At 35.9% G+C, this 24,510-nt stretch overlaps 1 protein-coding gene across 11 annotated transcripts in view; it reads left to right on the forward strand.

Annotated features, from left to right (window-relative positions):
• Positions 1-15,409, forward strand: part of LOC122627304 (neurobeachin) — a 191,157-nt gene extending 175,748 nt beyond the window's left edge. For 7 of the 11 annotated variants that reach the window (XM_043808373.1, XM_043808368.1, XM_043808369.1 and 4 more), the window contains 16 exons: positions 1,029-1,146; positions 3,445-3,547; positions 5,910-6,025; positions 9,570-9,682; positions 9,759-9,899; positions 11,154-11,273; positions 11,447-11,599; positions 11,671-11,743; positions 12,744-12,928; positions 13,158-13,389; positions 13,526-13,606; positions 13,691-13,858; positions 14,004-14,267; positions 14,423-14,619; positions 14,696-14,847; positions 14,974-15,409. In XM_043808373.1, the coding sequence (XP_043664308.1) occupies positions 1,029-1,146; positions 3,445-3,547; positions 5,910-6,025; positions 9,570-9,682; positions 9,759-9,899; positions 11,154-11,273; positions 11,447-11,599; positions 11,671-11,743; positions 12,744-12,928; positions 13,158-13,389; positions 13,526-13,606; positions 13,691-13,858; positions 14,004-14,267; positions 14,423-14,619; positions 14,696-14,847; positions 14,974-15,064 (2,307 nt within the window). In that variant the 3' untranslated portion in view covers positions 15,065-15,409. The remainder of the gene's footprint in view (positions 1-1,028; positions 1,147-3,444; positions 3,548-5,909; positions 6,026-9,569; positions 9,683-9,758; positions 9,900-11,153; positions 11,274-11,446; positions 11,600-11,670; positions 11,744-12,743; positions 12,929-13,157; positions 13,390-13,525; positions 13,607-13,690; positions 13,859-14,003; positions 14,268-14,422; positions 14,620-14,695; positions 14,848-14,973) is intronic. The other 4 variants (XM_043808371.1, XM_043808377.1, XM_043808376.1 and 1 more) reach the window with 1 other exon arrangement.
• Positions 15,410-24,510: the final 9,101 nt, after the last annotated feature.

Genomic DNA, 24,510 nt, shown 5'->3' on the forward strand with positions numbered 1-24,510 from the left:
TCACGAAAATAATCTTTTGAATTTTATTATCGAAACATCCTTGAAATAATCGAATTATTTATTTCAAGAATTTCTTGTTAAGGAATTCATTTATCTTCAAAAGTTTTTTTGGAGATCGATAATGTTTATTTAGAAGTAATATAATTTTTTTTTTTTTTAACCAGCCTAATTTTATTCAGAAATTTTTCTGAAAAATAAATTAATCTCATCGGAGGATATCAGTGCCGTAAATTTGATCTTATCCTTCTATAATGAATGATTTTGATGTCGAAAATAAGCTATTATTTGTCGTCTATAAATTCTCTATAGACCTTGTAATTTGATCTTGGAATAGGAATAATAATTAGTTTTATAGTTCTTGTTTATTTTTATTTGTTGTATAGTGCTCGAGTACATACATATAATTAACTCTTCCGAAAAAGTTTTATTTCAAATAAAAACACGATATAGAAATATACGGGAAATTGGTGTATAGAGCTCGATTTATATTTCATGTAATACCTACGTTGTACGATATCGCGATAATTTAACTTATCTCAATTAATAAAATTCGCTTTAAGGAAACATTAAATAAACGGGCGATTTATTTTTCTCGCCATCGTTTTCTAATACGTTCATAATACACCTGCGTTGAAATTAATTAACTAATGGCTTCCGGTGTGTTTCGAGAGATCTGTATACATCTATCTGATACAATTATAAAAATTCTTTAGCTACGACGACAACTCCCTTACGATCAAAGTTTAATCTTACCACAGTGTATGTATCAAGCTTTATATAAAGCTATCAATATAATTGATTATCTATCGGTATCGTTCGTATTATCGATACACGACAAGCAAACTTGAAAGACAAAGTTTCGTTCGTTGCTGTAAACTCGCTATCTTTCAAACATCTTACACGTTGAAAATGACATCGAAGAAAGGTGAACTTTATTTATATTGGTTCGTTTATTCGAACAAGATAGTATCTAATAAAATGAATATTTATTTTGATCAATGGTTTATCTTATTCTAATAATATTTTAGGTATTGAAATACTGCGACCACCTACATGGAAAATGGTACTTCTCCGAGGTCCGAGCTATCTTCTCTCGTCGTTATCTCCTCCAGAATGTAGCAATCGAGATCTTCCTTGCGAGCAGAAGTGAGTATTCGAAGCAGAGAATAATTCGTTTCTTTTCTCTTTTTTATTTCACTCTTTTTTCTTTTTCTTTCTTCCCTCTTCTCTCCTTCCCCTCTTTTGTTATACTTTCAACGCTATATAACAGGATCCAACGAGATCTCCGAAATGGAATCGAGAGAGGCGCATTCCTTTTCTTGCTCCTACCGAGTCCGTTCTGCGTTATTTCACACGCGACGCGATCTAATCCCACGACGAGTGCCGACGACGGAATTCTGGGCTCGCCGTTAGGTGTGCGACCCCTTCGCAGTTTTTACACAATAAATATCCTTACCGACCTCGTGGTATGTCTTTTTCTAAGATCGATTTATTACAAGCCCGAAGATTTCTCGGCGATTCAACAAACACCTGCCTTACGATCCAAAACGCAAAGCTCGTTTTTTCTTTTTCTTTTCTTTTTTCCCTTTTTTATTTATTTATTTATTTGTGTATCTATTTTTTAATTCTTATCTTAAATACGTTCAGTCGATCGAACGAATCTATTTTTGGGACGAAAAGGAGATCGAGTAATAAAAATACGTCGAGTAATAAAAAATTTTTTTTTAATACGATCGTAATACCTACCTAACTGAGAATAAGGGAAAGAGACAGAGAAAGAGAGAAATAGACAGAGAGAAAGAGACTTAGTGTAGGTGAGTCGTGTTGTACCTGCCGATCCTGCTGGGACTACCCCGCTGATTATTTCTACAGAGCGCAGATAAATTCTCGAGCGTCGTCCGATTCTAATCTGATCTTTCGGAGTTCCGATGCGTCGTGAAACTTTAAGCGGTGGAATGTCATCCTTAGCGAGGTGGAAACCTCGGTGGTTCGTTAAAAAATCACTGGAAAGGCGCGTTCGTTAAGACGAGAAAGAGGGGGATGAGAAGATAGGAGGGTGAGAGGTAGGAAAAAGAAGAGAGTTAGATGCTTGGAGCCTCTGCTTGGATCTCGCGATAAATCGTCGAATAATAAAAAAACATCGTCGGTGGTAAAGTTACTTTATACGTCGGGTATTACCCTTACGGTAAGGGCATGGATTTGAAACGTTTAACGGCACGCTTGGAATCACGTATTCTAGAAAGAAAGAAATAAAACGTAATATTACGTACGATTACAGCTTCGCGACACGCCATCTCGTCGTGATCGTCTTCTCGAAGAGAACATCTCGCGTCGAATTCTTTTTGTTTCTTTTCTTTTTTTTATATCTTTTTTCATCTTTTTTAATTTCTTTTTTCATATTCTTCCTCTCCCTTCGTTCTTCGGATCCTCGTATACACGATCCTTAGCAACGGCGTAATTAATTAACGCGCGAGAGAGACGAGGTAGGCTCGCATTAAACTAACGATTATTTGCGTATTCGTTCGGCCGATTAAGTTTCCTGATGTAGGATGCGCTCGATCTTCGTACGGATATAATCACAATCGTACCGACAAAGATAGTGCGAAGGGAATCAGATCGTTATTAATTAATCGACAGTCTTGGTTTGTTGATTTTAATGGATATTCGTAGAAATAGAAACGATTATAGGAATTTCGTTAATTTTTCGATATTTAGATATTCGAAATTAAGAATTGAAAATGTTTTTTATTTTTTTTTTCAAATATAAGTAACGAAATTTAATTGAATATAAGATTTCTTTCGTTTAACGTTCGCTTCCTTTTCTGAGGTTATCCCTTCCTTTTTTAACTTCTCTTTGTCTCTTAATTAAAGTCATCTTTTATCCCTTATTTTAGCACATCCACTGACTCATAAATTAGTAGTAGGTATTTATGGTAACTGTCTAATAAAACGTTACCCTTTGAACTCTCAAGGGAGTTGGCCGGCGTAAGCGAAACGGTTCAAACGAAACCCTCTTCTAGCTCCTCTTGCATGTTCTTACGAAGTAAATTGTTGCTCACTGTGATTAACATTTTGCTTGTACCATTAATATCTTTATCGTATTCAGAACGTGAATAGAAAGAGGAAAATTTGTTTCAAATCTTTATTCAACAAGACTGACATGTTTTGACTTTTAAGATGGATGATATTATTCCAAAGAAATATTTCCAACGAAAGTTTATCCTACGAATAACTTTGCAAGGATATCGATCAATAATATTATATCTCGCCATCGTAAAGGTTAACAAAATTTATTGACGATATAATAAAGATCAAAAAATAAATATCCTTCGAATATACATTCGAAGAAATCATTAACGAAGAGATCTCGTCTCATCCATTCGTCTGCCTGTTGAAACTATGCCGCTAACTATAATCCTCGGTTTAACGCCTTTTTGTCAACAGCATCGATCCTGTTTGCGTTCCCGGATCAGGCGACGGTGAAAAAGGTGATCAAGGCGCTACCGCGAGTCGGCGTTGGCATCAAATACGGGATTCCGCAGACTAGGTGAGTACCAAAGGCCACACGAGCAAATAGAGCGAGAGAGAGGGAGGAACAGATAGATAGATAGATAGATAGATAGATAGATAGATAGAGAAAAAGAGGGAGAGACAGAAAGAGTGTCTCGTTTCAGAAACGAAAAGACTCCTTTTGTAGCCCAGTCTCCAAGTTTCTCCGCCGATCTCCGGTTGATCTTTCGTTGGATATCGTCGGCCACGTCGTGTGGAATGAACACGCTCGATGCATTCCTTGTTTCCTTTGTCTCTCTTCCCTTCTGTCTCTCTTTCTCTCTCTCTCTCTCTCTCTCTCTCTCTCTCTCTCTCTCTCTTTGTCTCTCTTTTTCTCAGACGGACACTCTAACACAGGGACGGATTAAATCTTTGAACGTAGATCGTTCTTTCGACCATGCTTCCTCAATTTATAGCGTTTCTCCTTTCATATAAAAACAAGAAGTTACCAGCGAGTGGATCGATTCGATATGATCGAGAAAGGGACTACTTGTGTTACCTAATAGATTAACAATTTTAAACTTACGGATCACGTATAGAGAAGAATTTTTTTCACGGATTATTAATTACGTTCTCGTTGTTTTCTATAATCAATGAAATATTAATTCGACTAAGTGAATACATTTGTCAATCATCGAGCATTTTATAAGATTGTCAATACTTTTTTTTATATAAATAGACGATCGAGAATTCTCGCAATATAAGGGATTATAAAATTGTTTTGTAAGAAAGTATACGACATCCAATTTTGGTCCTTTCGATAAGCCGTCCCTGTAAAAAGGCCCTACCAGCTTCTCTCTCTCTCTCTCTCTCTCTCTCTCTCTCTCTCTCTCTCTCTCTCTCTCTCTCTCTCTCTCTCTCTGTATCACCGTGTCACGATTATCCCGAAGAGGACTCGAAAGCTACGATACACCTATATTCCTACCCCTTCTTCTCTCGATCTTCCAAAGAAGGAGAAAGAAATACGGATGGAGAAAGAGAGAGAGAGAGAGAAAGAGAGAGAAAGGGAAGCAAATAGCGGCGAGAACAGAGGTTTCGCGTATCCGCGTTTCGGGCCATCCATTAAAATCCTCTTACGTACGAGAGAAACGAAGTAGAAGAAGAAGACGAAGAGAAGAAGAAGAAGAAGAAGACGAAGACGAAACGAAGACGAAGACGAAGAAGTAGAAAAGGAGAAAAAGGTGGAAGAAGAGGAGGAGAAAGAGGGAGAGGAGAAGAAGAAGAAGAAGAAGAAGAAGAAAGGCTTTGAATCGGCGAGAAGGATACGCCGAACCATAAATATACGGCAAAGTCCTTACCTCCGACGTCTGATACAAGCTCTATCTCTTTCTCTCTGTCTCTATCTCTGTCTTTGTCTTTCTCTCTTCTTCACAACTCCTCACGTCCTCGTTGAAAAAGGAGAAACAATGAAAGTCGGTATATAAAATCGGTGATCCCTACGTCGTGACGCTCACTCGACTTGTATCGCGAGTCTCCTTCTTTACGGGAAACTGGATGAGAACGAGCGAGAGAGACGAAGGGAGCAAGAAAAAGAAAAGGAAAAAGAAGGAAAAGAGAGAAAAAAAAGAGAGAAAAAGAAAGAAGAAAGGAGAAACCACGACGATCTTTTCTCCTTCCGTATCGCGAGAGAGGATCGTCGAAGGAATGCCGAACGCAGGCCGTATAATGAAAACGTTATATCGCGCATTCGCGAGGAGCTTTTTTGCGGCTTATCGATCGGATCTGGATCGTGCTTAGCATCGGGCTACTTCGCGAGGAAAGATAGATAGAGAAGGAGAAAGAAGGAATTTTGTCCTTTCGATCGTTCTTGAAAGTAAATCCTTACCTTTTATGGTTATCGTAGCTCTGCAAGGACGGACATAAAAAAAACAATAAACAAGAAAAAAAGAAACATAACGAATGAAATGAACGTTTTTTAATGATCCGTTGTTTTTTTTTTTTATTTATTTATTTTCCGTCGAACGACCACGATTTTAGTTTCGAATTTTAGTTTGGAAATTTTCAAGAAGATTCGTTTATGACGCAAAAATTTTCTATTTACAACGAATTTATCGATTAGAAGAGCATATTATTAATGACAATTTTAATAAAAATAAGATAACTAGATACTATTTTTGAGTTAATCAATGTTACATGATAATTAACGGCTCGGTATCAGTCGTAAAAGTTAATTTACGCGGCAGCTAAGAGACAACCTCGTTAGAAGCAGTTTCTTGTTTTGAAATTCATATGCCGTACTTCGTCGCGATACTTATTAAAACATATGCCGTATTTGCAGCTTGCTGTTTTTTTCTTCTTGCTTCGTAAGATTGTTCGATTTTAAACGATCGTAAAATTGATCTTGATTGTGTTCCTTTTAGGAGAGCATCGATGATGTCGCCGAGACAACTTATGAGAAGTTCCAACATGACCCAGAAATGGCAGCGTCGGGAAATTTCGAACTTCGAATATTTGATGTTCCTAAATACGATTGCTGGTAAGTAAAATCGTTAACGAGTATATATTTGATAGAATAATAAATATATATTTTCTCGAAAAAGACTTTTTATCGATCGTGTAAACGAAAGATGTTACGAATCGAATAGCAAATATTGATATTGATGTTTTACGTAAAAAGAGAGAAAGAGAGAGAAAGAGAGAGACAGGCAGAAAAACGAAGAAAGAAAGAAAAAAAAGCATAGAAAAGAGAATAGAAAAGGAGAGAGGGAAGCAGAGTCGAGCTTTTTATGGCTGCGCACGGGCGGATGGAGTCTGTCGTTGCGCATTAGGGATGTTCTCAATCAGCCCTGTGTTCCTTTAGCTACCCCATGCGAGTAATCCCTATGTCGTGGGCCCTGGTAATCCTCTCCCTAGGGACTCACCGGCTCTCTTCCTCCGTCTCGGTTTCTCCGCGGCGACCCTCCAAGCGGGTTTTCGAAGCCGCTTCTTTGTTTCTCTTTGGTTTTAATATCGGCTTCCCTCGATGCGGTAGTCGAAATCACGAAACTCGAGACGTTGCCCTGGAGGTGGTTTGACCTTCGATGCTACCCCTTTTCTCATACCACCTTCCTTTTCTAAGGTGGGATTAATATTTTTCAAGGGATATACGATCGAACGAGGAAACATTTCATTTTCAGTTTATTTCGTTTATCATATAGTTTATCATTTAATTTTTCATTTCATTTAATCTCATTCCAATGAGGTTTTAATAACAGTGCTCGTAAAATTATAGAACGATATTAAATATCGAATTCGATCGAACGGTTAAATGTACTTTCGATAAAAAAAAAAGAAGAACAAGTTTTCGATCTTACAGGATCGAAAGGTATATCTACATTCTTATAGAGTTAACGAGCGAACACGAAAGAACAAGAATCGGGGCATAAAGTTTCTGTTCGCCCACGCTGTGCCACGCTTTCTTAATGACGGCGATGATCACGGACGGGTAATTATTCGTATTTCGGCGTGCGAAAGCCAATGCCCAGAGGGTGGCCCCTGTCGCTATTTACGAGCGTTATATATTAATTGCACGAATAAATAGCACGCGTTACAAGATGATGTACGAAGAGAAAGAAGGAAAGAGAGAGAAAGAGAAAGAAAGATGACGAAAGTCCTTTTGGAAGACCGCCATTCGCATCCTCGATTCTTTCATATCCTTATGAACAACGCCAAACGCAGGGATCTCGTGTTATACGACTTTCTTCGTATCGGTTTGTTTGTTTCGAATTAATTAAGGTAAGAATCAGACGTAAATTTGACGGTGACGCGAGCCTTCCTTCGGTGTGGCAAGAAAAGTCGAGTCGAGCCGGCCAGGTTGAGCTTGGATACAAGGTGGCCCAGAATTTTGAGAAGCAAGAAAACGGTGTCAACTTTCGAGTGAAAATTTATGTAAAAAGATTTTTTCTCAATGTTTCTTTTTTTTACCTTCTTATTTTTTTATATTAAATCCAGAAATTTTAATGGAACGTTGAAGATGCAACGTGACGAATTGAACGCCTGAACGATTTTGACAATTTTTACAAATAAAAATTATATTCTTTTTCAATATATAGATAAGGTCCGTTCATCGTCGATTTTTTTATCGTTGCTTCGTTGTTTTTTCTTTGTTCTTGAAAAATATATACACGCTTGACTAAATCTTAACACCGGATGGTTAAGAACGAGCTTGTCTCTTTCGTCGCGTATCGTACTTATTATAACGTCGCCTTGTCGCGCGTTGAAACGAGCGAGGGAAGGATAAAGAGAAAAAAAGATAAGGAACGGAATAAAAAGGTGGTAGATATTCATATATTATACAGGATGTTTCATAAAGAGTCGATTACGCCAACGTAGCTTTTATCAAAATTTATAGAACCTTTTTAGAACCTTTTTAGAGTTTAAAAGTTCATCTTTATTAGCAATTAACGTGTTTAATTGAGAAACAGGTTATCTCAGAATTTTTATCATAAAGAAATTTAATTATATAAAGAAATAAAAAAGAAAAAAGAAAGAAAAGGGAAGAACAAAAAAAAATAAACCAGATACGTCGCATCGTACAATTTATAATTTAACGAATGGCAAATGATAAATGATCGTTGATCGAAGCGTTGTAAGTAACGTAAATTGATGAAAATGAAAAATGTATCGCACTGTAGATATCTCGTCGTCCCTAATTTAGTGAAATTTCAAATGTGAGAAGCGAGAAGACATAGATATAGAAAAGAAGAAGATACGTAAAAAGAAGGAAGAGAGATTGGAAGGACTCGAGTGCGAATCCGAGGAGGGAGTTGAGCGCGAGGGCGGAGGGCAAAGGGACATTCCGCTTGTCGCGAGGAGTTCCGAGAGCACTCGCTCACGGCGACGCTACCATTAATAATGACTTTGATGCATAACGCGGCCGTGCTATTATTCAAGCCGCCGTCCTCGTCTCCCGGTCCGAGTTCTCTTCCTGCGGACCTCCACAACCCTCTTCTCTTTCCCTTTCCCTTTCTCTTTCTCCCTCGTGGACTTGTCTCAGGATTTACGGCGCATTGTAGCGACGACGGGACGCGCCTGTCTTTCGCGGTTGTAACTTCGAAGCCGCGAAAAATTCCTTTTATTCTCCTCTATTCTCTTTTCTCATCGTCTTCTTTATCTTTTTCTTTCTTTTTCTATTTCACTGTTTAACGCTCGGTGGTATATTTTTTAGCGAACTTGTTATCGCTTGAACGTCTAACCATGATATCTAAGTATATATGTATATATGTACACAGTAGATTTATAATCTCTGATTAATTTCTATAGTTATCCGTTCGAACCGAAAAGAAATTCTCTTTTCAAAATGAAACAGTTCATTTTACGAAGCAAAAAGATTCGGGTTGTTCCCAGTGAAACGTTACGACTCCGACGAGGACTTGCTGACGTGCTTTAATTAGCGACAGGGAAAGAGATTAGACGAACTGGCAGGAGTAGCTAGCGCGGACTTTTGCCGTCACTAATGCATCTCGGAATGGGATTCCTCGGAGGGGCTCTACTTCTTAAAGGAGAGGGGGTGCCTGCCGACAATTTCAGGAGCGATTAGCCGTCACGCTCTGAGTTATGCGTTTACTAAACGGAGCACCGTGGCCCATTGAGAGCGAAGACTCACTTTTCGTAAAAATAGAGCTGGCCTAGCTATCCTCGTTTATCACTCGCGATACTCTCTTTCTCTTTTTCTTTCTCTTTCTCTTTCTCTTTTTTTCTTTTTCTCTTGGTCGTACGCGTGCGAGTAGATACGCGAGGGTGGCTCGTACGTAAGATCGAAGAAAAAACTGGCCCAGTTATTGTGCTTCTCATTTAAAACCTCCGACGGTCGTACTTCATCTATTTCTGGGCCTCCTCGGAATGAGATTTAAAAATGAAATCGTCAGAGCGGGTTATCTACGTGATCGTTCTCTCTCTCTTTTTTCTTTTCTTTTTTCTTCCTCATTTTTTTTTTTTTTTTTTTTATAAGTATGAAAGAAACGGTATGTTTCTTCCCCGCGTGAAATCAATGAAAAATCTTTGTTCGTTCGCTCGAACTTACATCGAATTTTTCGTTTCAGGTCGAACTTATAACGATTTGAATCAGTATCCAGTTTTTCCTTGGGTCCTAACGAATTATGAAACCAAGGAACTCGATTTGAGCTTACCTAGCAATTATCGCGATCTGTCGAAGGTAAGTTCTAACTTTTCCTGATCTCATATAAAGCGTTTAATATTTTAATATAATCTTGTTTTTCTTTTCTCTACAGCCAATCGGTGCTTTGAATCCAAGTAGAAGAGCTTATTTCGAAGAACGTTTTCAAAGTTGGGAACACGACAGTATACCACCGTTCCATTATGGAACGCATTATTCCACAGCTGCGTTTGTTTTGAATTGGATGATACGCGTGGTAAGTTATTATATATTCGCTCTCAGATTTTTTCTTTCTTTTTCTTTTTCTTTTTCTTTTTTTTTCGTAGTCATATCATATTGATTAATATATTCGAAAGATTTTTATTATTATATTCAGAATTAGGGATTCTATATGTTAGCGAATATCTTTCCTTCCCAATAACCGGAAGACATTTCACAGTTGGATTTTCAAAGAGATTCATAAATTCCTTGAAAACGTCAGGAAGAAAGATTCTAAACTAGTGGCGCATCGCTCTGTCATGACGTTTACGACCTCGCGATTCGATTTACTGATTCTAGAACTTTTGAATACTGTCCGACGCCCTTTCGTTTAACTATCGGCGAAACGAGCATTTTGCGATGAGTATCTTGAGATGAGAGACCTCGTCGATTTTCCTATTTTTCGTGCGTTTTATCGTTTAATCAGCCATGTCGTAAAGAAATTATGACTTTATAGCTCCCTGTTCACAGTTATTCAAGGCGTGCCCGAAGAATTTCACGATCGTTGGAAGACTCTCGAAGAAAGAACATGGGCTATTTATTTATAGTCATTTGGATACATTTTAAATTATTTTATTACGCCGTTCGATTACTTTTGTATAGAATGTTTATATATTTCAAGCTAAATATCGTGAAATTTTTCGAATCATTATTTATTTTATATAAATTGAACGGTTTATCGTGACTCCAATAAATATAAATTCAAAAGGACGGGATAGTTTCATCTGAGGCTTGATTCGAGAGCTCTAAATTTAATGATCGACGAAAGATCGGATATCTACTGTGAGAAAATGATCGGAATTTTGAAAAAACGCAAGTGATCCGACGATTCGTTCCGTTATAGATCAGCGGAGAATGAAAAGCGAGCGGTAGATGTCAGAATAAAGTGGTCCTTATAAAGTGCCCTTAAGTGGTCGTTTAAAGTGGTGCCGCCTCTACCACGCCTCGTCACCCGCCCTTTTTTCATGCTTCCGGTCATCGAAAAAGGATGAGATTTATGCGCTGACATTAGTTAACCTTGCTCTTTCCATTCATCGTATAGAATGCTGACGAAAATACGTTTCTTTTTATATTACGTGAAACTCTCGAATTATTTCTAATCGAATTACATTTGAAAATGTTTAAGCATATCTCCGATGTAAGTATGTAAGAAAAATTATGTAAATGAATTGGTTTTTTAATATTACATATTTCATCCAAGAAGTTTGAGTCCTCTAGAAAGTAATATATTTCTTGTTCTTTTTTTTTTAAGGAACCTATGACCACAATGTTCTTGGCACTCCAAGGCGGAAAGTTTGATCATCCGAATAGACTCTTCTCATCCATTGCCCTTTCCTGGAAGAACTGTCAGCGCGATACGTCGGATGTCAAGGTTCGTTGCGTTTGAAACGTTGCAAACGAGTGGTCGGCCCACCTCGAAATTTACATATTAGAGGCGTGTGCATGCTCCGCCTTTTTCCTAAAGAGACGTATACGAGTTTCTCTTCGTGTTTATCGTTGTTATCGCGACCGTAATAATAATAAATTTTTTGTCCTTGTTAACAGGAACTTATTCCAGAATTTTTCTTTCTGCCGGAAATGCTTGTCAACAGCAATCGTTATCGCCTTGGCAGACAGGAAGACGGTAGCGCGGTCGGTGACGTTGAATTACCTCCTTGGGCATCCTCACCTGAAGAATTTATAAGAATCAATCGAATGGTGAATCATTGACAATTTTAAAACGAACAAAGTCTATCGAATTTTCGAACTCAATTAAATTTCAATTTCAGGCACTCGAGTCCGAATTCGTATCTTGTCAATTACATCAATGGATCGATTTGATATTCGGTTATAAGCAGAAAGGTGAGTTTACGTTCGTTAAAAAGAGATAATTTAGAAAGGAGATAGTTTTGTCTTTCCGATTTAAATTTCACAATCATTTTTTTAATCATACTTATTTACAATTTGGAACGGAAAGAAGTATTATATTTATTTTTTATCATACATAAGCATAGATTTGAATTTTAAACATTGAACATTTTCTTTCCGAGTGCATAACACGAAGAATATCGATTGGTAATAACCAGATTAATTTTCTTGTGGGACGGTGAGTTTTGAAATTGAGATACCGTGGTTTGCACAATGTTACGAGTCGTATGAGAATGAATCAGAAGCGTCTATTGGGACAAGGCTAGTCGAGTCAGATTGAATTTCGGAGGATGTTAATTACCGGTGGCGCCTCTATATCCGGCGCTTCCTCGAAGATGCTCGTTCACTTTCGTGAAAAGACTTGGAAAGTTATGCATGTGTATAAGGGAGTATATGCGTGAGAAAGAGAGAGAGAGAGAGAGAAAGAGAAGGCTGGCCGACGTATGGAAGGAATTAGTCTTTAGTTAGCTTCCATCCTTACCATCACCGTGTCTCGAGCAATTAGGCACGTGTGCCGGGTGCGACAATGCGTCTCACTCGTAATATGCAACACGTTTCAAAGATTACCAGCCAGCCGAAAGTAGCGCCAAACGGAAATACCGGCCACGAATGATCTTGAAAATTGTCTTGACATACGGGGCTCGAAATATTTCAAAAAATTGAAATAATAGAAATCGATCGAAATTTCATTGATAATTACGAGCAAGAAGAATTGTTGTCTAATAGTAATTGACGCTAATTAACAAGGAAATTAAAGGGAGTTGACAAAATTTTTGTTTATTTTTAAGTAACTATCATTTGTGTCGTATACAAATTAATGATCAAGATCTTTTTCTTCGAGATGATCTTTTTGGAGTATTAACTCGAGAGTATAAAAAATTTTTTATAATTTAAAGAACTTCCTTTTTGATCGAATCGTACTTGATTTTAATAGGTCCTGAAGCGGTACGAGCCACAAACGTATTTTATTATCTCACATATGAAGGTAGCGTGGATCTCGATGCAATAACAGATCCAATGATGAGAGAAGCGATAGAGAATCAAATAAGAAACTTTGGACAAACTCCGTCGCAGCTTTTAATGGAACCGCATCCACCTAGAAGCTCGGCTATGCATTTGGTGAGTCTTTCGAGAAACGCATTTTCTTTTTTCTTTTTTTTTTATTTTGTTTTTAATTATTTCTACACTTGTCGTTATGTTTCTTGGCGAATCCCTCGAACGTATGTGGCCTTCGACGAAAGGTCGATGAAACGTACATGATTCGACGAAAACAGAAACTTCGAGAAAAGGTTACAGAGCTATGTGTTAGTTCATCGATAAGCTACGTACCCTTTTCTCTACAATTTAGGATACTTTTTGGACCCCTTCGACGAAGCTGCATAAGACTCTTCCCATTTTGCAGTCACCGATGATGTTCTCCAGTATACCGGATGACGTTTGTATGACGATCAAGTTTCCATCGAACTCGCCAATCTGTCATATATCGGCCAATACCTATCCACAGTTACCATTACCATCGGTTGTTACCGTTACAACCGGACAACAATTCGCTGTTAATCGATGGAATACAAATTATGCTGGTAAATCGCATGATATTATATTATTATGTTTCTCAATAACTATAAATAATGTATATAATAAGTATTTTCTATGAGATAAGATCGAGAGGATAATGTTTCTGATAAAAACCTGTTTCTTCTTCCTTTTTTTTTATAGCATCGGTACAATCCCCAAGTTATGCCGATACACCACAAGCTCAGGCAGCGAATCAACCTCTTTCCATGGATCCAGTTTTATGTGAGTTTATGAAGAAAAGAAATCTCGAAAGGAAGATCTCCTTATCTCTTTAATATAATCAATCGTAAAAATATTTTGTTGCAGCTCAAGCAGCGAATAGTTCGAATCCAGCGTTGCGTCGTCATTTGGGTGACAATTTCAGTCAGAAATTAAAAATTCGAAGTAATTGTTTCGTTACGACAGTGGATAGTCGATTTTTAGTAGCTTGTGGCTTTTGGGATAACAGTTTCCGTGTGTTCTCGACTGAGACAGGTAACAAAACGAATAAAAATGATGATCGACTTGTTTGAGTATTTTAATATCGAATAATTTAATATATATATATATATATATATATATATATATCATTGAAATGAACTATTTTAATATCGGATCTTTCGAAAATGTGTTTTTCTAGCCAAAATTGTCCAGATCGTTTTCGGGCATTACGGTGTGGTGACGTGTTTGTCTCGTAGCGAGTGCAACATCACTTCTGATTGCTATATTGCTTCCGGAAGTGCCGACTGTACGGTATTGTTATGGCATTGGAACGCTAGAACGCAGACAATTGTTGGCGAAGGTGAAGCACCTGCTCCTCGTGCTACATTGACCGGTCACGAGCAACCGGTCACGGCCGTTGTCATTTCGGCCGAATTGGGATTGGTCGTTTCTGGCTCGTACTGTACGTGAATTTGTTTTTATCTTTTTGGATTTCTTTTTTATATTCTTTTTATATATTTGTCTCTTCTTCTCTTTCTTTTAATTATCATCATGCATTAACATTTTTAAGCAATTGATAAATGTTAAAATTCTTTATCTGATTTTCTCGAAATATAGATGGACCTGTCTTAGTACACACGACGTTCGGCGATCTTCTAAGGTCCCTCGAAGCACCAAACGGATTTTCATCTCCCGAAAATATCGCTATGTCGCGGGAAGGTGTAATCGTTGTAAATTATGAACGTGGACACGTCGCTGCTTTCACCATTAATGGAAAACGTCTACGTCACGAATCGCACAACGATAATCTTCAGGTAGAAATGACGTTTCGATCTTCGTTGATCGGCCGATAAATTCATCGATTTAATGCCATTCTTTAATTTCCTATAGTGCTTGCTATTGAGTAGAGATGGCGAGTATCTGATGACCGGCGGTGACAAAGGGATCGTAGAAGTTTGGCGAACGTTTAATCTTGCTCTCCTCTACGCTTTTCCAGCTTGCGAGAGCAGCGTGCGTTCTTTGGCACTCTCTCACGATCAAAAGTAAGTATCGTAACTTTGAAGGATCGGTAAGTAAATTCGTTTCTCATTGAATCTCGATCATTTACCTGTATCTTAAGTTGAATTTTTTACATTCAAACAATTTGCCTGATACATATCTCGTTTTAGGTTTCTGCTAGCCGGTCTAGCTAATGGTTCGATCGTAATATTCCACATCGATTTCAACAGGTGGCACCATGAATTTCAGCAACGTTACTGAAACTGCTGCTTCTTCCTCCTCTAGCGAGCAAAAACGCTCTCTCGCGTTCCCCGCGAAGATCATCAAAGCGAGCATGGATCTCTACCAAATCCGTGACAAGGGACAATGAGAACAAACTTTTTCGAAATATTGACGAGTAAGAGACAATGAAAGAACAAAGAAGATTGGTGATTCTGTGCAATGAAGAATTTAAGAAAAGCAGACACAGGGAGGGCGAATCCGTATTAAATAATCCACGATTATTCAGCGCTCAGCAATAAGCTCGCTTTTTACAAATCGATAAGAAATAATATAGCGCTTTTTCCAAAGTGTTTTACGAGAAAATATTTGAACATTGGTAATAAAGAAAAATAGAAAGAAAGAGAGAGAGAGAGAGAGACAGAGAGAGAGGGAGAGAAAGAAAGAGGGAGAGAATGAGAAACAATGTATGAAAGAGAGAGAGAGAGAGAGAGAGAGAGAGAGAGAGAGAGAGAGAGAGAGAGAGAGAGAGAGAGAGAGAGAGAGACAAACGTCGATAAAAAAGGAGAAAATTTCGCTCGATTCTCGCACGTTAATTTTGCACTATCTGATTCCGATGGACTGTCGGAAAAACGGAAGAAAGTCTTCAAAAATTTTCCGACAGTCCCCATCGATAAAAGAGGAGCTCGTTTTGAGCTCCTGATCGAGCGATATACGCTCAATGCTAGTCAATTAATCGAGACACGCAAGTAACCGAGTTATTCTCACGTTTTCGATAAACAAAGCGGATCGGAATTGACACTGAAAAAAAAAAACATTAATAAAAGGAGTAAAAGAGAAAATAAAAAGAAGTTTTACGAAGGCAGGAGAAAAATCGAAAAAGAAGAAAAAAAGAACAAAAAAGAAAAAGAAATATACAATCGCGTATTTTCGGTTCTCTTCGGCCGTGTACAGGATTTATCAGAGCGTAAGTTAATTTTTACTGCTCGAATCGCGCGGGTTCATTCATAACCCTCGCTCATTCAAAAGCTACTACAATTTCCTTTACCCTTCGTTAGTAACTCTTTTCTTGTAAATAATGAATCGCCGTGTTATGTAAACTTATGTATACACATGCATACACACACACATAAATCCATAAATACATGCATATATACATAATAAAATGGCGTGCGGATACTTAAAAATAAGGGAATTACGAAAAAAAAGAAAGAAAAAAAAAGAAAAGTACACCAAGACGCGTATGCGTTCGTTAAGCGTTAGGGCGAACGATTTGGATTAAACGAAAATGAAGAAAGATAAAAAAAAAGAAAAGACGAGAAAAAGAGAAAAATGCGCGTCTTATAAGTGAAAAAAAAATACATATTATCTAAGAAGAGAGGCACCTTATTACACACGCAAGTCTGTTAATAAAAGTTAGAGAAAAAGAAAGAAAGCAAAAAACAAAAAAGAAGAAAAAGAAAAAGTGTAAGAATAAGAATAAGAATTACATCGCTCTCACGGTTTTTTTAACCCTTTCGGTTAAGAGCACGCGAGCAGCATCACCTTAAATTTTGAGGCACGTGAAAAGAGAATGGTAGAGAAAGAAAAAGAGAATATAAGAAATGCGAGACAGATAGCATTCTCTTTATATACTCTGCCGTCCGCGAAGCTTTTGTATAATCCGTGTATCTACGCTAACGAGCACTTCCCTGAATCACACCTGCTATATATCTAAGATTCCATTTCCCCTTATCCGACTTACTATGTGCACTTAAGTAAGCCTGTCCCTGTTTACTACACACTATTTACCTCGACCCACCCTTATCTCCAAAGTTCGCGTCCTTCGAAAGAGATCCTAATTTTATCAAAGCCGTCCAGCTTAACTTTTTGCGAGGATATTTCTTGGTATTTTCGCACACGAGATATATAATCAGCAGATCGATTAAATTACATAGGCTAAAGAAATGTGGTTTTAAACATCTCGAATTCATTCTGACAGTGGTCCGTCGTATCACCGAAGGATCAACATTTCTTCTTTCGCGATTGGACCTAGTGCGTCCTTCGTGAAAGTTGATTTTGTGTGATAGATAGAATGAGAGAGATAGGAAGAGAGAGAGAGAGAGAGAAAGAGAGAGAGAGAGAGAGAGAGAGAGAGAGAGAGAGAGAGAGAGAGATACATATGTGTGCGTGTGAAAGAGGAAGAAGAGAGTTCGAATGATTTAAGACAGCGAAATACTTTGATTAGAAGCAAAAGGAATGGATTGATATTAATTACTCTGAGATTCATTTTTATTACGATTTTTACAAAGTCATTTTTACATTGAGAATTAAATAAAGCAGATGGATAGCGTTAGGATGATGATAATTTTCTCGTGTTACTGTTTTTATAAGTCGAGATTTTTCGAAGCAAAAAAAAAACGACGAACTCTCGGTATGGATGCAACTGATAATGATAGAAGAGCACGTATAGCTTCGAGTCGTTTGCACTTAGTCTTTGATGCACGCTTTCTTCAAGCGTACGACTCGTCCTCGCTTCGTTTCGCTTTGCACAACGACGCAAAATTAATCGAGCTGTCTCGATGGACAATCGTTTTTACCCGCGCGAGCGCATGTTAATCAGCGAGATTACAAGACGTGGTTATTGATATCGGTAGGGTGTGTCATATAGCTTTTCCATTTTTTCGGAGACTTCGAGGGAAGGTCTTCGTGTCGCGAAGTGGGACAAAGGAACGTGAATGGGCGTGAAAACTGTTGTACGAGTGAAGGAGAAATTTCTTCAAGTATAACAAGTGCGAAATTCGTGTGTTACGGACTCGCGGAGGCTATTTTTCGCGATTCCATGGAAGTACAATAGGATTTGTTATTAGAGTTAGTCGGGGAAAAAAAAAGAAGAAAAAGAAAAAAAAAAGAAAAAACGAAAGAAAGAGGATTTGGAAATCGATCTTAATTTTTACGATAGCATTAACCGAAGTATTTTAAATTACCTTTAAAATTGCCTCTTGTCTCCTTTTATGTTCTATATTTTTATTTAAAACATTTATTATGCATTTATCGATCTTTTAGAAATTTTTTATATTACAGAAACTTTCGATTTACATTTAAATCGAGCCAGACAATTCAATGTTTCGCGCGTCGTGAATTTACAGAGATCGAAATCCATTTACCGCGTCGTCGACATTTATTTAAAAAGTTCGAATGATAAACAGCTCAGGATGCTAAACTAGTCAGAGACTTCTCTTTTATAAAAGCAGAGAACAAAGATGAAAGTAGTCGCGAACGAAGGTCTACGTGGTCCGTATCGATCATAGGTGTTGATATAATATTTAAAGGAATTCTTAATGCTGTTATCGTCTACGACTTTAGCGTAAAAATTGTAGGATCGCATGGTTCCGTCGTTTGTACCGTTCGGGTTGCATGCAATCGAGCTGTCGAAAATCAATATTGTGTATATTAATCGATACAGGAAATTACGTCGATGCTTATATGCGATAGTGGATCGATCGATCCCTCTCGATCGCTCGTCGTACGTACGTTATCATTATCAATGATGACGATGATGATTATTATTACTATTATTATTATTATTATTATTATTATTATTATTATTATTATTATTTTTATTGTATTATGATTATTAGTATTAACATAGAAAAGTAAGGAAATCTTAAAAAAAAGAAAAAAAAAGAAAAAAAAAGATAATGTTTCGTGTGCAACGTGTTAAATAACGGTAATATTCGCCAAATTGTTGTGGGCGTGTTCTTTCTTTTTTGTGCATGATGATCGTAAAATGTTCCCTTCGCGATTCGGATACGAGTGAAAAAATATAAGTGAATTTAAATAATATAAGTGCGAGAGGAAGAATTTGTGTATGTGTGTGAATGAATGAAAGTAAACGAATGAAAGAAACGACGATGAAGTTCGAGAATAGTCGAGATAAGAGTGAAAGAGTCGTGCTTGATTCTTACAAGCACAGTATGATTAGTTTTCTTGTAAACGTGTAAGAATGTATTTCTATCGCGCATATAACCGTTTTACGTGTACTTAAGTGTACAGGGGCATATTATCGACGTCTTATTTTCGCTACTAATGAGAGAGTAAGAGTGTATAAGAGAAAGAGAGAAAGAGAAAGAGAAAGAGAGAGAGAAAGAGAGAGAGAGAGAGAGAGAGAGAGAGAGAAAGAAGGATATACGAAGAGAAAGAATAACATGGAAAGTCACACACATACACACGCTACGTACACATTTCATCGGCGATTTTCTGCTTTCCCTCTCGACCTAACGTTTTTCCGTCAACGTTCGACGAGCAAGTCTAATTGTTATTATTCTTATTATTATAACAATCAGTGCAATAACAAAGGAAAGAGTTCTACGAGAGATTTTCTTTTTCGATCGAGCGGCTTGGGAAAGATGTTCGTGTACGTAAGAGAGTAAAGCAGGTTAATGTCGGTGATGTTGTATCCTAGTGGTGCAAAAAATTCCATGTGATAAGAAAATTCCAAAATGATAAGAAAGATGAAAAAGGGAAAAAAAAGAATAGGGAAGAAAAAAGAAAGAAAGAGAGAGAGAGAGAGAGAGAGAGAGAGAGAGAGAGAGAGAGAGAGAGAGAGAGAGAAAGAGAGAGAACAAAAAGAAGCGTGAGAAAGAAGAGTTTTTATATTTGTTTATAGATGTGTGAGAATGCTGCACTTTTCGAGCATGTTGTTAGTGAATTCCCTCCATATTGCTATATATACATTATAAAAAGAAGTTTAAAGAAAGCAACAACAACAACAACAGCAACAACAACAACAACAACAACAACAACAACAACAACAACAACAAATAATGAAAGAAGAAAAAAAAGAAAGAATGGCAAATAACAAGTCGATTTTCTGTCCGTACTTGAACTACAGTATATATATATATATATATATATATATATATATATATATATATATGTATGTATATATATATGTATGTATATATGTGTGTATATATATACATATATATATATATATAATATATTGCTACTATTTTAAATAACGCTAAGTACAACGCTACAAGAGTTTGCCTATAATTATATTATTACGATTATTACATTCTATTGTCATTATTATATCGATTAGTATCCTTATTGGATTAATACGGATTATGAATTATATCGATTAAACGTACTTAATATTACGGATGAGCGAACAAAAGTGGAAAAAAGAGAACAAGAAAACGTGATGAAAAACAAAATAAAAAGAGAAGTTAATGGGAAAGAAAGAAAATAGCTCGGAGGAGGAGAAGTTAGAAGTATTATAAATTTGTATATGATATGTAACGAGAAAAAGAGCGAGCGAGAGAGAGAGAGAGAGAGAGAGAGAGAGAGAGAGAGAGAGAGAGAGAGAGAGAGAGAGAGAGAGAGAGAGAGAGAGAGAGTTAAGGCCCAAATTAATTAATGTTTTTGCGTGTTGAGTAAATGATAACAGGGATATGTTTTACTTCATTCAGAAATCGGTCTTCGAACTGCCAAGACCGATATTAAAAGAAAAAAAAATAAATAAATAAATAAAGAAAAAAGAAAAAAAAGGAAGAAAGAAAACGAAAAGAAGACAGCTACGAGAAGTATAAATCAGTAGACTTTCTCAAGCTAAAAAAAAAGAGGGAATTTTTTCTTAATCGATTCGTTCGTACATGAAGGGCTGCCTGTATTGTTATTATAAATCTATGATAGATTAGTCAACGTGTTCGAAACGATTCATCGCAAATTCCCGGAATAAAAAAATTGAAAAAAAAAAATAGAGAAATGAAGAAAAAAGAAGAGAGAAAAAAAACAATAGATCGGACATTTTCGTTTCGAATCGTTTCGAATACTTGTCTTCATCGATCCTTCGTTTCGTTATTCGCGGCGTTTAAGAGCGACGGGGAAAAACGAAAGACATTCCAAAACAATAAATACATACATCACGGAAGGAAAAGAACCGATTTTTAGTCTGATCGTTCTAGTGGTAGGTCGTTCGATCGGAAGGATTAAAAAGAAAAAAAAAAAATAAATAAAACAAGAAAAGAGAAAAAAAGAATACAGTGATTCAATGAGTGCATAAAATGTTACTGGACAATGCTTGCTTTACGATTTCGCATAATAGTGTTTTTAATATTACAGTGAAATATTCAAAAGAGATTAGAGCTTAGGAGCTCTGACTTTACCTACCGTAAGATCGTTCTGCGGTACCCTGGTGTTCCTCTTTGACGTCGATGTAGATCGATTTTTTTGTAATTCTTGCGAATTTAATAAAACTCAAGATCCCGTTAAGACGAAATAGAGGATGAATTAAGAAGAGAAAACAAAATGGAACCGCGAATGATCTTCGAAAGATTTCTGATTTTCCGACGAAGCCAAAATCGTAATTAAAAATCGTTGATCGATAGGAACGAGTCATGTGATTTTATCGAATTATCGTTTTTTCGCGAAAAAAAAAAAGAATATAACAACACCTGGGAGAAGAAGAAACGGTGTAGAGGTTTATTCCCGCCACTTTTAACGAGTACGTATTAAGTAGAAAGATACTTAAGTCGTTGCTACCACATTACCAATATAAGCTCCATTGCTTATTTTATACTTAGAATTATCGTAACGTTTCGATTTAGAGGTAACATAATGGGAAAGTTGTATCTTTAGCTTAAGATTAGATTAAAATCTGTAAACATAAGTAGTCAAATAAATGAAAAGTACATTTGATGTTGCAGAAGATTTTTCTTATTTGCCACCGGTGAAAAGTTTTTTCGATGCTTCGTATCGTAAAATTTTTTTAATTTGTTATCCATTGAATAAGTTTTTTTAAAAGAGATCGAGATCAACGAAAGAAGCAATATAAACTTATGATTTATATCGATTTATTTGTTTTCTTCACAATCACAATACAGGGCGTCGCACGTCCAAATATACAGTATAGATATGTATTCGTTAGAAAAGTATGCATATCGTCGATCTAGAGTCCTTTATTACATTCATTAATAGAGTTATATGCGTTTCACGATCACTTTCGTGTTGAAAAGGGATTTTCTTTTTGAACGAGGCTACCATGTAATCAATTTATACGATCAATCTTTCGTTCATCTGTTATTTTTTTCAGGGATGGAGGACCTTCCTTTAAATATTGCAAATTGGATTTACCGCTGAAAGTGATCGATGCATTATTTTGAATGAAATGTTTTCTCACGTATTTTTATACCTACACAAGAACAAATATACGTAATGTAAAAGTACAATAATTATTACGTTTTGATATGCGATCGTGACAAATATTCTTAATTAATTAATGATCGTTTTATATTCTGATTTACGAATCGACATAATTAAACGAAAGAGACGGAATAATTCACTTACGAAATAGTATGTACTTTTTTTTCTCTTCTCAATATAACTAGTATCATAAAATAGTATTTTATCCACTTTCGGGATACAGTCGTTTCCATCCCTGTTTGTTTTCTTTTTTTTTTTTTTAATGGTTCTTCAAATACGTAGGGCTTCTACGTATTTTAATTGATAGGTGGAAGGTACGCGTATACTCAAATGCCATCCATCATTGACAGGCAGTGACAGATTCTCAGAAAAGTTTTCTTGTCTTTCGAATATTTTACACGATGCCCATTAAAAATAGAAATCATTATGTCAATCTTGCTACTATACCGATAATTTGGTAATTTTTTTTCTTTCTAAAAAAAAAGAAATGTACTTACAGTTACAAAATTTGTAATATTGTATTTTTAGATTGGATTAATAATTATAACAAGAAAGGATTTCTATATTTCTATTTTAAATAAATCTATCGATTTGATTAATTCATTCGTGACATTAGAAAATATGATTTAATTATATATAAGAATAATTAAATTACAAATTATCGGCAAAATAAAACGATCGTATAAATATTCCTTCCAAATGCCTGTCTAGATTTTTATAAGAACAAGAGTGTTTAAAGATATGCTCAGTCTGTGAGAATGAGTTTACTCTGATGTATGAAAAAATACAGTATTCTTTTTTATTTGTATTCTTTTTTCTTTCCTATTATCATCATTGTGTTATTATTTGTTGAATTTTGATAACGGGCATCACTGGAAGGAAGATAGATTCGAAAAGATTGAGGAAAAGTCTTGTAGTTCAACGGCAGGCATCGTCTAAGTAAATTGACTCGAAAAAATGTAAGCGTAGAATCTATGAATCATAAAAGATTTAACTACAAGCATCTGAGAGATATTGATACAGGTATTATATATATCGATATATGTGTATACACACACATATATATATATATATATATATATACATATACATATATACATACATGTATATAGATGTTCCATGTTATATATATATATTTTTTATATAGACTCTATTATATACTACAATAATTATTTCACTTGGCACAATTTTTTCTTTTACTTTTCTGTCATAATATGGTATTAATGTCCTCGTTCATTATTTCTTTTTGTTCAATATAGGGACAGTCTACATGAATTACGTATATTTTTGTCAATCAGGCTATATTCATTCGATCAGGATATATTTATTTTTTCTGTGGATTAAACGTCATTCGAAGATTGTAATCCTTCGCTTTCACGTTGACAAATGAGCCATTCATTTTTTCTCGAATTTTTCATCCCCCAGGATGCCCGAAAAAATTCTCATTCTTCATAAGTATTCCTCGTGGAAACATCGACGGAGAAGATAAATGTTCCTTTGAAATAATATCACCCGGTTACGAAAAATTTCCTGAATACTTTCCGGCACCAGAGTTACGAGGGTAAGAACCTATTTACGCTTATATTTACCATACGCATAAATAGATCATTCTGTCTTTTCAAAATTCGCTTTTAAATTAACTTACAATTAATTTGAATCTTTTTCGTGAATCTATCTTGTATAGATATTTTTCGTTTGTAATAACTAGACAAAATACGTGTACCTATATATTTCATACGATACGTTATCTTTTTTTTTCCATAACATTACGCATTTATATATATATACATATATATGAAAGATGAATTATGTCAATTAGACGTTTCTTTTTTTTGGCCCAAGATAAATCAAAATAATAAATCCTTAAAAGTTCAATAATTTTTGAAGCTAATTTTTAAAACGCACATTTACTTTCGTAAATTTTTTCCTAATCATTACTTTTTTAAAAGAATTTAAGTATATTTAAAGATAGAATGCGTTTATTCTTACATGGTTCATCCATATATATATATATATATATATATATTTATATATATATTTATATATATTTATATATATATATGTATATGTATATGTCTATTATATGATTTATATTGTATATGTATCGAATTTTTATATTGTGAAAGTCTCCTCACGATATCTACGATATTACGATATATTTTTTCTTATACAATATACATTATTATCGGCTTTTTTGTGATCAAATTTATTTAGCCGTGCGCGAGTATACAAAGCAACAGCGACGAATATTCTCTTTCTCTCTCTCTCTCTCTCTCTCTCTCTCTCTCTCTCTCTCTCTC

Source organism: Vespula pensylvanica, chromosome 2 (assembly GCF_014466175.1).
Source record: "Vespula pensylvanica isolate Volc-1 chromosome 2, ASM1446617v1, whole genome shotgun sequence".
NCBI lineage: Eukaryota > Metazoa > Arthropoda > Insecta > Hymenoptera > Vespidae > Vespula > Vespula pensylvanica.